The sequence below is a fragment of the Cebus imitator genome, unplaced genomic scaffold (assembly GCF_001604975.1).
Source record: "Cebus imitator isolate Cc_AM_T3 unplaced genomic scaffold, Cebus_imitator-1.0 Scaffold63, whole genome shotgun sequence".
NCBI classification, from domain to species: domain Eukaryota; kingdom Metazoa; phylum Chordata; class Mammalia; order Primates; family Cebidae; genus Cebus; species Cebus imitator.
The window spans coordinates 7,720,627-7,733,032 of NW_016107378.1; the positions used below are offsets into that span (position 1 = coordinate 7,720,627).

General features: G+C 46.3%; 1 protein-coding gene across 1 annotated transcript in view; it reads left to right on the forward strand.

The window, feature by feature from the left end:
* ABCC12 (ATP binding cassette subfamily C member 12) overlaps positions 1-12,406 on the forward strand; it is an 86,133-nt gene that overhangs the window by 49,000 nt on the left and 24,727 nt on the right. The window contains 6 exon segments of the mRNA XM_017530061.2: positions 585-647; positions 1,861-2,009; positions 2,589-2,786; positions 3,544-3,738; positions 3,741-3,772; positions 11,802-11,943. Of these exon segments, the coding sequence (XP_017385550.2) occupies positions 585-647; positions 1,861-2,009; positions 2,589-2,786; positions 3,544-3,738; positions 3,741-3,772; positions 11,802-11,943 (779 nt within the window).

Consider the following 12,406-nt stretch of genomic DNA (forward strand, 5'->3'; position numbering starts at 1 on the left):
TGTCGCCCAGGCTGGAGCGCAGTGGTGCAATCTTGGCTCACTGCAACCTCCGCCTCCCGGGTTCAAGCAATTCTCCTGCCTCAGCCTCCTGAGTAGCTGGGATTACAGGCACCCGCCACCATGCCTGGCTAATTTTTGTATTTTTAGTAGACACGAAGTTTCACCAGGTTGGCCAGGCTGATCTCGAACTCTTGACCTCAGGTGATCCACCTGCCTTGGCTTCCCAAAGTGCTGGGATTGCAGACAGGAGCCACCGTGCCATGGTGGCTTTTAAAAGACTAGTTTAAAAACACCTTTGTTTCCTTTTAAAGACGAGTGAGTTACTTCTATTAAAGTGCACATTGGTGGTTTTTCCAGTACATTCACTGTTTGGACCCATTTTCCAACCAGGAAGAACAGCTGTCGCCACGGTTCAGGGCCTCAACACCCAGATGTGCCACAGCAGCCTAACAGGTGGTTTCCAGGTGTGGGGGTCCTTTTCCTGCAGGCTTCAAATTTCCCATCAGGGTTGGGTCCTGAGGAAGGTCAGCCTCTGCCACCAGCTCACATCTGCAGCCCCTTGGGCCTCTCCCCTCCTCTTGCAGGGTACCTCCCTTCTCTCATCACTGTGCTCCTCTTCCTCCTGATGATCGGCAGCTCTGTGTTCAGTAACTTGTGACAAGGGCTCACAGGTGAGTTTTCCTTTGCAACTGGAAGATGCCAAGTCTGTGTCTTGGAGTAAAACACTGCTGCCAGAGCATCTGACTGCCTCCACCACCATGCCGTGAGCCCACATGTACCCCTCTGCCCTTTTCAACAAGTGGAGGTCAGATGCTTATACCACAGGACTCGAATCCCTGGAATCCTCTTGGATTTTGCAAGACAAGCAGGGTGTCTATACTTTTAGGTACCAGTTTCAGATTTTACAGGGCTGCCTAAAGAAGATGTGTGCCCCAGCATGTCTGGAATCAGGGACATACAAGACTGGTTCAGTTTCACAGCCTCTGAAGTTTCCTCCAGGAAAGTTTAACACAGATTTGTGTCTTCCTAAAGAGAAACTGGCATCTTGTTACAGACACTGCCGGGTGCCAGAAGGTCCCACATGGCTCTTCTCCCCAAAGTCCTCTTTGCATGAACAAGGATGAGCAAGCATTAGATTCAGGCCCAGCAATTGCCATGTAGCCATGGGGGTCCCTTCTCTGCAGGCCCCTTCCTGGGAAGAACTGATGTGTTTGCTCTCTCTCCAGCTTTCTGAAGCTCTCCCAGCTTTTGGTCAGTGGTCTCAAAGCTTTCCTGGAGCCCTGGGGAATGCTGTGGGGGTGCCGGCCCATCCTCCATGATTACATTTGGTACAGCTCCGTTGCTATGACAACCAAAAAGAGGTGGCACTGCAGAGAAGGGGGCAGGGGAGAGGCTGCTGGGCACGGCTTTCTGAAGCTAGTCCCAGGGGGAGAGACCAATGAGTGGCCTGCTCTGTGCAGACATAGAGACCTATCTCTGGAATAGACATATTCTCCCAGATCCTACCTTACTCACCAAGAGCCCTGTCCTTGGAGAGCCCGAGTTTTAGGGTCAAGATGCAGCCTCCTCCCAGGCTTGGTGCTACCCCAGGTGTCCCACTGCAGTTGGCTGATTAAGCACACTGCCATGGTGGCTGAATCGCATGTTTGGCCCTGGCGCCCCAGCACAATCAAAGGCACAGGAATATCTCCTCTTCAAGCTGGGCCTTCTGTCCCTCAGCTCCCCAGAGATACTTTTGCTTTTAAGGATGTTTATCCATCAGCCACCTCTGGATTACATTTCCATTAGGACTGTAATCAGCAAAATGGCATTTAGAAGAAAGATGCTTGTTTGCTCCCCAAGGGCAGTCTTGACTTTCAGCACACAGAGCAGAGAAAAATGAAACTGCCAATTTCTCGGGTCGAGGAGATGCCCTCTCCCCAGAAATGCTGGCAAAATTGTGTGTTCTCACTGGGCAGCACGGAGCCACAGATGCTTTGAAGCCTCTGAGAGCCACTTGTATTCACTGGGTATCCTCCTCCCCAGCAAAGATCCCAAGGGCAGTATACCCTCTAAGTTACCCCTTGGGAGAAAGAAAGGGAAGGAACTGTGGAGCTGGCCTGTCATACACAGAAGCCCCCCGAGTCATCCCAAAGGCCTGGTGGCTGCTGCTACACAGATCAGCACGCTGAAGGTCCATTCCTCTGTCCGCTCTGGGCTGCCTGAGGCTTACTCCTCCAGCCTCATGGAATTATGATTCCCCATTTGCCTCTCTGCTCTTCCCCGCCCAGCATTGTTCCTGGTCTCTGGAGGCGCAGTGAGCTTCAGGGATGTCTGTCCGGTGCCCACCTGGTTTCTGTGCTTTGTTTTTCCCACTGACTGTGCTGAGCTCACAAGTCAGGTGCCCCTTGGGATCATGAGTGCCAGCAGGAGGAACACACAAAGCTCAGAGACCCTGGAAGGGAACAGACTCAATTGTACCCACCTGACTCATTGGAAACAGTCATATGCTTCTTTTTAGTTTCTTCTCTCTGGAAAGATTCTCTGGAAAATTCCTGTTCTCCTGACAGTTTATCAATTCTTGGTGCTTCTCTTGTTTTTCTCCAAAGGTGACCTGTGGGCCCCAGGGCAACAGGACCACGTGTGAGGTTGGCGCAGTGCTGGTAGGCATCGGGCAACATGTGTACCAGTGGGTGTATGCTGCAAGCATGGTGTCCGTGCTGGTGTTTGGTGACACCAAAGGCTTTACTTTCACCAGGGTCACACTGATGGCATTCTTCTCACTGTATGACATGGTGTTTGATAAGGTATGGCACAAGTGTTGTAGGTGCACCCTGTTACTTAGTCAACAAGGTTTACAGAGCACCTGCTGTGTGCCAGGCACGGTGCTGGGGTCTGGGGACAGCCACAGCTCTCACAGATCTTGCAGTCTAGACTGGGAAGGGTGTTCCAAATAGCGAATTACCAACTGAAGGTAGGTTCCAGGGAGCTGTGGGGGTGGATCAGCAGCCCTGAGCCTGGGCCAGGAGTGGAGGTGGGGGAGGCTATGCTGTGGCAGAGATGTGCAGGCCAAGAAAGCAACTCCTGTTCCAAAGAGCCCTGAGTGTGACATGGGGCCCAAGAGATCCTTCCAGCTCCCTCTGCATTTCACTACCATGGGCTCAGAGGGCCATGGCTAGAGCATATGGGTGGGGCCCACACTTGGGAGGTAAAGAGACAAAGTGGAACTTAGCTTTTTATTGCATGGGGCACAAAATTCTTTCCTGTGACAAAGGCATCAGCCTCTCCCATCTCAGGCTGCATCCTGGATTTGGAGGGGAGGACTGACCTATAGGGGTTCTCTCGGGACCTCTGCACAGAGACTGACTCTCCCCCACATTCACGGTTATTCATGGTGGCCACAAGAATGGGGTGCATCCTCCCTTTCCCAAGGTCACCTGACACACTGTGTTGTGCCCTGGAAAAAAGGTCAGGCCCTGTGCTCACAATTCCAGCAACAGCAAAGTGGTGGGGTTTACTAAGCATGCACCTGGACTTCAGTTGACTCTCTGTGGTTCTCCACAGATCTTAAAGAACCCACTGAGCTTCTTTGACATGACACCTACTGGCGGGGTAATGAACCGTTTTTCCAAGGATATGGACGAGTTGGATGTGAGGCTGCCGTTTCACACAGAGGACTTTCTACAGCAGTTTTCTATGGTGGTGTTTATTCTCATAATGTTGGCTGCCGTGTTACCTAATTTCCTTATAGTTGTGGTGATTTCGTTGCTAGAGGCTTCTTCATTCTCTTACAGTAGTCCTATGTGCTATTTAGAGGAGAAAATAACACACACACACACTATGCACAGTGACTGGGTGTCAGGTGATATTGATATTGAGCATTGAGAGCTTGCTATCTTCACTGATGGTCTATGTTGGAAACACGTTTATAACTTTGGGAAAATCCACACTGAGACAATGGATTACTCAGCAAGACTAGTTCTACTTCCTGCAGGAAGGGTGCAACTCACTGGCAGTCTTGCCTCGAGAGCACACCTAAACAAGGGAGACGGGGACATTTATAACTTTCATAACCTGATGCAATCATCCTACTGCTGTATTCAGCTTCCATTGGTCAGAATGGGATCTCACATTCTTTGCTTGACCCGATTGGCTAAAAACCTGGAAAGTTTCTAAAGAAGTAAATGCAGAGGAGAACAAAGGAAAAGAGGAAGTAACTTGAGGAATGCTTAGAGCAGCAATACCATTTTCAAATAAGGAAGGGGAATAAGCTTTGACCTAAGACTTGCCTGGGCTTGTCTAGGCATGTCAGAGCAAATATCTAGGTTAAAGTGTAAGAACTAAGAACATGGGATGAACTTATTTCTTTATTATGACTAACAGCCACCTTAAGTTTATTAGCAAAAGCCTTCTTTTTTTTGAGACGGAGTCTCACTCTGTCGCCCAGGCTGGAATGCAATGGAAGCCTTGGCTCACTGCAACCTCCACTGCCCAGGTTCAAGCAATTCTCCTGCCTCAGCCTCCCGAGCAGCTGGGACTGCAGGAACCCGCCACCATGCCCTGCTAAGTTTTGTATTTTTAGTTGAGACAGGGTTTCACCACATTGGCCAGGTTAGTATGGAACTCCCGATGTTATGATCCACCTGTCTTGGTCTCCCAAAGTGCTGGGATTACAGGCATGAACCACTGTACCCGGCCAGCAAAACCTTTAAGTAAATTAACCTTTGAAGAAACTATTATTTATTTGTAATGAACTAAGAGAAAAGTTTGAAGAGGAACCTTTGATTTGTTCTCATTTTCTATGATTCCTCCCTTTTTCTATTTATAATTCCTCTTCAAACTTATTTAACATGTCTTGACTCAGTTGTTCTGTTTGTTCTTCTAAAAGAAGTAATCTATCTGAACAGGGTGGATGAGGGGTTGGGATATTTTAGTAAGAGTTGTGTCTACTACCCTCTGCGTGAGTCCTTGGATGCATGGTTTGACACAACATCTAACGAGAATAAGTATAGTTATTGCTAGAGAGGTAAGAATTGAAGTTATGGTTTCTTTCCATTGAGCGAACCACCTTTTGAGACAATTTGGAATAGGGTTATTGATGCCAGAATTTTTAGCTAGCTCATTTGATAAAGCAGTAGGTCCTTGGAGGGCTTTTGTTATGCTCCCATTGGGAGCAGTGTCGTTTGGAATGAAGGTACAACGCTAGGTGCCAATAATAACACAAACACCACCTTTCTCTGCTAATATTATGTTTAGGGCTATTCTATTTTCTTAGGCCACTTGGCTAGTGGATCCTAATTGTTCAGCTCTTCCTTTGACAGCATCTTTAGCATAGTTAACAAATCACTGTTGGTTGTAATAAATGTAGTTTATCTAATCTACATTTTTTAAATTAATTGTTACCTACCAGAACAACATTGACTTAAATCTTGCAGCTCTCTGATCTTGGGCTTTAAATTCATTTGGAACTCCTCTTGGGACCCCAGTTGCATCTAAGTACACATGAGAATCAAAAGAACTATAAGGAGCTTCTCCTATTTGCTGATGTTGTAATTTCTCTTTCTCTGGTTGATGAAATGCCAGGGTAAAAGGGATAGCCAATTGGACTATAGTGCAAATGTTGCTCCAATTATTTGGCAGAGTATCCAGTAAAGGTCCTGTACAATACCACCATACATCCATTCAGGGATGAGTAAGGGCGGACTGATGAGCCAGCTCTCAGAAGTGCCTGATTTCACTGCATTCTGTTAAGTTTCCAAGGAACAGCAAGTTCTCCTCTTGTCATGAGAGACATGAGGCGAACTTCATCTTGTGAAATGGAGGCTGTATGGCTCTCAGGGGCTGAACCACAGGGTGCTGAACCTCAGGAAATAGCAGTGGAAGAACTTGGGATAATTAGTTATTCCAGGCATTGGAATCCTGACAAAGAGCTACTATGCATTCCGTGTCCGCTTGATTTGGGGACCATCCAGGTAGAAAGGGGACAACCTGGGCCTCTGGCCTACCGTGCACACAAGCGTAACAGTGGCATTTATTTAAGGTGCGAACGGAGTATTTAATCCATTCTAACCAGGCGTTTACGTCTTTATAACCTGTTTCAATGGCTATGGTTTGCCTTAGGTCCTCTACTTCCACCATTGAGACTCTGGTTTTGTTATTGTGTCTAGGAAGAGAGATTGATAAAGAGGTTGAAGGAGCAATAAAGTGCATTTCAAAAATTTCTTTAGGATCCTTTCTTGAAATGTCGGCTCCTATACCATAAATACGACTTAATGAAGGAGAAGAGTTTTCAGATGTTGCAATAACAATAGTAGCTGTATAGGATTACATTGGTTATATTGACAGCTAGAAGGAGTAATTCCTTTGACGAAGTGGATATGTAGTTTTAAGGATGGACAAAGACCTGTGGAAGCAGTCTATCTTAACCCTTTATTGTTCCATATGACATTAGGCTAAGCAGAACATAGAGATTCTGTTTTTGAGGGACAAGAGTCTGATTCATACCAATCACAAACAAAGCTACTATTCCTTGGATTACTAGTATCCTTAGAGGAACGCATTGTATCTTCCTAATATGAGGAAGTCTGAGGGACAGAGACATCGTTCCGAAGCAGCAAACCGTCCTTGGTTATGCAAATCTCCACGACGCATAACTAAACAGACATCAAAGCAACAACGTGAGGTGAGCCAGAGCTAATCACATTAATTACAAGATGGGGAGGTTAAAGGAGGAAAAGAAAAAGAAAGGAAAGATAGATAGACTACGCTTTTCTTAGCTTTAACTTGGTATGGTCTGATCCCAGAACAATAGCCCATGGTTCTAATGGTGATGGCACTTTCGTGACTCGGGTGTGATGTGTCTATCTCTTTTCTGTTGTGCGAACGGCAGTCTTGGTGGCTAGCAGCACGAGGTAGGGTGGTCTCCAGGCTGGTACTGGTGTACTGGAAATTCTTGGAGTGGTGCCTGTGCTAAGAGACTTTCTATAATCTTTGTTAAAGAGCAGGTTAGTGATTTAAGAAAAACCTGTTGTGCTTTTATTTTAATGTCCAGTTTACAGAAAATCTGGATAATACCTCTTTAACTTTAGCTGATATGGTTACACACCGAATTTCCTTTATGATTAAGATTTCAAAATGTGCTTAAACTTTCAAAACAAAAATTATACAACACTTCTTGCATAAATTCCTTTTTATAACATATTTCACAACTATCACAGACAATCATACAATCTTAACTTTCTAACTTTGTTTTATAACTTTCCTTATTAAAGGTGTATTCTTTTATGAGACAGAGTTTCCCTCTTGTTACCCAGGTTGGAGTGTGATGGTGCGATCTCGGCTGACTGCAACGTCCACCTCCCAGGTTCAAGCAATTCTCCTGCCTCAGCTTTCCTAGTAGCTGGGATTACAGGCATGAACCACCTCCACACCCAGCTAATTTTTGTATTTTTAGTAGAGACGGGGTTTCATCATGTTGGCCAGGCTGGTCTCGAATTCCTGACCTCAGGTAGTCCACCTGCCTTGGCCTCCCAAAGTGCTGGGATTATAGGCATGAGCCACCATGCCTGGTGTAAGCTGCATTCTTATATTTATAACTTTCTTAATATTTCTTTCTCTTCTTCCTAATTTCTCTCCTTTGTGTCTCCTTCTCTCTTTGCCTCCTTGTCTCTCTCTCTCTGTCTCTCTGCCTTTCTCTCTTTCTCTCTGACTCCTCTTTGACTTTGTCTGTCTCTTTCTCTTACTATCTCTCTCTCTTACTCTCTCTCTATCTCTTTGACTCTCTGTCTCTTGCTTTCCAAGTCTACTGTTTCTTCCCTTGAAAAGAGAATATTTAGAATGGACATTAACTCTAAGTATGTAACTGGGGACCTAAAAAATGATCAATCTGTTCTGCTACCCAATCTGGATCATCTAATAATAGCTTAAGTTCTCTCTCTAGACCCCGGACCTTAGAAGCAGTTAAGGGAGCATTCACAATACCAACCACACCTCCTCCTTGAGGCTTCACAGAACTAACTGTGCCTCCTCCTTTAGGCATCTTCTTTAGAGAAAAAGAAAAAAGCTTTGAAACTGCAGCCGATTCCTTGGAAAAAGAGGGAAAAGGAAAACTCTGAATATCTCTTTTGCATTGCGCTATCTCCTGCCAGAGCCATTTCTTCCAGGAAGAACATGCAGGCTGACAATGATCAGGCCTTTGACATGCTAGCTCCCAAGAACCTGGTTCTATGGGGGAGTAGGAAATTCTGGGTTGGGTTCTGAGGCAGCAGCCTGCTAAGGGAGGAGAAGGCAGTGCTGTGGGGATGGTGGGAGCAGGAGTTGGAGCTGGAAATGAGGGAACATGGTCTAAAGGGTCCCAGTTACATGTGGACTGCTCATGGGTAAAAGATCCACCCTTTTTAGGTGAGACTGCTCCTGACTTTATTCTACTCTCTGATTATTTTCCTCCTCCTCTTAATAAGTAGAGAACTGGCCCCTGCCGCCAACAGAGATCATAGTCAATTTTTTTTTTTCTTTCTCTCTCTTTTTTCTTAAGAGTTGACAGACCTAATCCCCATCCAACCCAAATTTTGGCCAGACAACTGTGGGCTTGAGGATCAGTCCTTTAGTTCAAATAAAACAGCAATACTTTATCATTTGTCATGGAAGACTCAACCCTCACAAGCTGGGAATCTCTTGCCTGTTCTGTTTTTACAGAAGACTCACCCCCCAAGCTGGGAATCTCTTCCTGTTCTGTTTATGGAAAACTCAACCCCCAAAGCTGGGAATCTCTCGCCGTCACTGCCCTGGGATGTTGACCTGTTTCCTCCCTTCCTCCTTCTGAGGGTCCCTCACACTCTTCTCATGCATGCCATCCTCCTTGGCCACTCCCCAGCAGTAGGACTTGTTGCCATTCATGTAACCGGGGTGGGGGGGCGGAGTAGGGGAGCGGGGGTGTCCCAAAGACGCTCCCAGTTTCCCAGTCTGTCCTTGGCCTCTCTTACCTCAAATAATGGAAAAAGGGCCCCTGGAGATGCAGTGAGCTTACCATTAAAATAAACATCATGGACCCAAAGAGTTTTGCAGAGAGTGATTTATTAGGCAGAGAGAGATAGAAAGAGAGAAAGAGAGCTCTCACACTGTTGTGGTAGGGGAATCTGGAGAAGGATGTCCATACAGGTAAGGAGCAGCAGAGTTTTAACCCTGGAGTTATTCCCTCCCCATTCATACTCTTGTCCAATGAGAAGAGTTCTTTCAAACTTCTGGAGTGATTGATCTTTGACTCTGATACTGGATTGGCTGCTTGGTCCACAACAGAGCCCCCTCCTCCCAGAGCTTTCAGCAGGCTTTTTGGACAAAGAAGTCCACCTGCATTTCTCTACCTAGCCCAAGGGCAGGAAACCTAGCTAGACAAAGAACTTTACATTCCTGGATGGAGTGGTGGAGCCAGGAAACTCCTGCCTTTGAAACCCTGCCCTTTGTGGACCCAGGAAGAATCCCTCACTCGCAAACAACACCGCATTCACACACACACTCTACCCTCCAGAAGTTAACCACCAAGGAAGTACTTCATCGTCCCTTTGCAACATTTCCTACCTTGGCTTGTGCATGAGGTTGCCTGGCCGAGGCCTCTGGTCACCATGGTTTGGAATCTATTTGGTCTGTATTGCTGCTTTGCTAAGAATCCAGGTTTATTTCTTGCACTGGGTAAGTCCTGGCTCTCTCCCCTGGGGCCACTGCAAATAGGTCGGAGGGGCACCTCCCCACAAGAAGGGACCAAGGACTGCCCCAGAGGGGAAACAGAATCATGGACGAGCCCCCAAGTTTGTTGGAAATGGGTTTATAACATCGGGAAAAATCCACACCGAGAAAATGGATTACTCAGCAAGGCTGAGTAATAGATTTTTTTGTACTTAGTAAATGCCAGATGCTATGCTAAGTGCTTTGCATACATCTGGCATTTTAGCTTCAGCGCAACCCTGAAAGGTGGAAATTATTGGGAAATTAAAGCACTGGTCCCAGGCCAAGAAACTGGTAACCATGATTGCCACCTCTCTGCTATGTTCCTAACCATGAGGCTCTACTCTTGTTAAGAGTTTGTTTTTGGATGCTTCAGTTCTGTTCAACAAGTCTGCTAATGGTGTCTGTGGACAGTGGCAAATGCAGATGTGGAGATGTGCTGGGGCAGGAGAGCTGGCCTCTGTGCAGGGATAGGGCAGGTATGGCCCTGGGAGCTGACATTGTGCCCTAGGGAGCTGGGAGAGCTGGACTCTTGCTGCTGTCTCTCACTGTCCCTGTGGTGGCCCCAAGGAAGTGAAATAGCTACTGGTGGAGGGTCTGCAGGTTCTTGGCACCTATGAGCAAAGAATTGGACAAGACACACAAAACAATGAAAGAAGGAAACAACAAAAGCAGAGATTGATTAAAAATGAAAATACATTCAGGCCTGAGCATAGGGGCTTAACAGTTCAGTTTCAGAATTTTCTGGGGCTTAAATACCTTGTAGAGGTTTCCCATTGGCTACTTTGTGTACACCGTATGCAAATGAAGTAGTGGCCCATGATCAGTCTGATTGGTGGCAAAAAGTGACCAATCAGAGGCTGAGGTGAAGCCACAAAGTTACTACTACACAAATGAAGACTTGGCCTGCCACCAGCTTGTTTGGTTGTGGGAGGGGACCAACCAGAGGTACTTTCAGTTTCTCATCTGTCACCCAGAAAAAGGCAAGGGCAGGTTTGCAAAGGGAGTAGCTTCTGATCCTTTTGTTACTTAGGCAGGAAAAGTTGGGGGTTTCATTTTGATTTAGTTCTAGGAAGTCAGTGTGAATTGGCCTTAGATTCCCTGCCTCCAGACCCTATTCTTCTGCCCCAAAATGAAATCGTCTGAGTCACCAAACTCAAGGGTTTATTGTGGTGACCAAATACAAATAATTTCTGAGAGTCATTTACAGGATAAAAGCAAGTCCTGGATGTCATTCTTACAATGGATTCTTTGAGCTCATGCTCCTTTCTGTCATTCCTGTTTGATTGTTGTTCCTGTCTGTCCTCCTGTTTATGCAATTGATTTATTTAGTAAAAGCTCTTTCTCAGCTCCATACCCACCCTTCTAGCTATAAAGACAAGACAGACCAGACCTCACCCTGCCTGAATTATCCAAGTGTTTCCAACCAACCCACTTTTGCTCTGCACTAATGAGGCTTCCCTCCTTGCTGCCCCGGGTTCATTTTAGCTGAGAGTCTGGAGGTTTCATTGTCTTCTCTCTTGGGGGCCAGCCAGCTGCTGTGCATACCCGAGGTCCCTGGTCTCCTGCTCACCAGAGCTTCTGGAGCTTCCACATGAAGAGGAGCTAAGTCCCATGGGGGTTTGGTTTTAAAGTCAGCTATGATGATGTTCATTCAAAATTACCTTTGAAAATGCCTTTAGAAGGCCACATGTTGGCAATTGACACACTGGGTTTTCTTCCAGAGTTAAAACAGATCACTTTTTCTCTGGCTGAGCACCAAAAAGTGGTTGGCTGATATTTAGGGGCTGTGCTGTATGAGAGTAATTTTGGTCTTTGAAGGCTAGAATCATGCCTTGTAGAGCGAGACCTTCCTGATACAAGAAACACTTAGCATTATGGCAAAATGAAGGCACAGCTGACTCGTAGTTCTCACGCCCCAGCCACTCCCACACCTGGGATGGGCCCTGATGCAAAATGGCAGGTCCACTCCTCATCCCCATTTAGATGGCACCACTTCTGACTTAAGCACAGTGCTGAGTGCCTAGTTGGCTCTGTATGTGCGAGGGCAAGCCTGATGAGATCTCACTTTGTGGCCCACTTGGCTCCTCTCATTTTTCTTCCAGCATTTTCCACAGAGGAGTCCAAAACCTCAAGAAGGTGGAGAAAGTCAGTTGGTCACCCTGGTTCTCCCACGTCTCCTTCTCTGTGGAGGGCCTGGGAATCATTCACGCCTATGGCAAGAAGGAGAACTATATCACCAAGTGAGTCCCATGCGTGGCCCTGCCCCAGGCCCCCACGCTTCATGCCTGACTCCAATGGGGAGGGCACAGAAGGAGGGAAGTCTGGGATGCTGGGGACTGACTGCAGACAAAGAGCTGGAAGAATCAGGAGTCCTTGAAGACACATGGCCTCATGGCCTCCCTTCCAGCATCTGGGGCTCCAGCAGATGTGAATGAGGGGAGCTTGTTCAATGACAACCTCATTTGTTCTATTTTTTACTCTAAGAGTAAAAATAATCTTACTCTTACAGTAAAAATGTATTCGATCCAGGAAGATAGGACAAAGCAGAAAAAAGGAGAAAAAAATCACTTACAGCACCCTCCAACCCAAATCTATTAATTTTTTCATATATTTCCTTTCAGTTTTTTTCTCTTTTTCTATTCATAGAGTCTTCTTTTTCTTCTTAAGTATTTATAATCATTTCTTACATTTAGTTGAATGTTTGAAA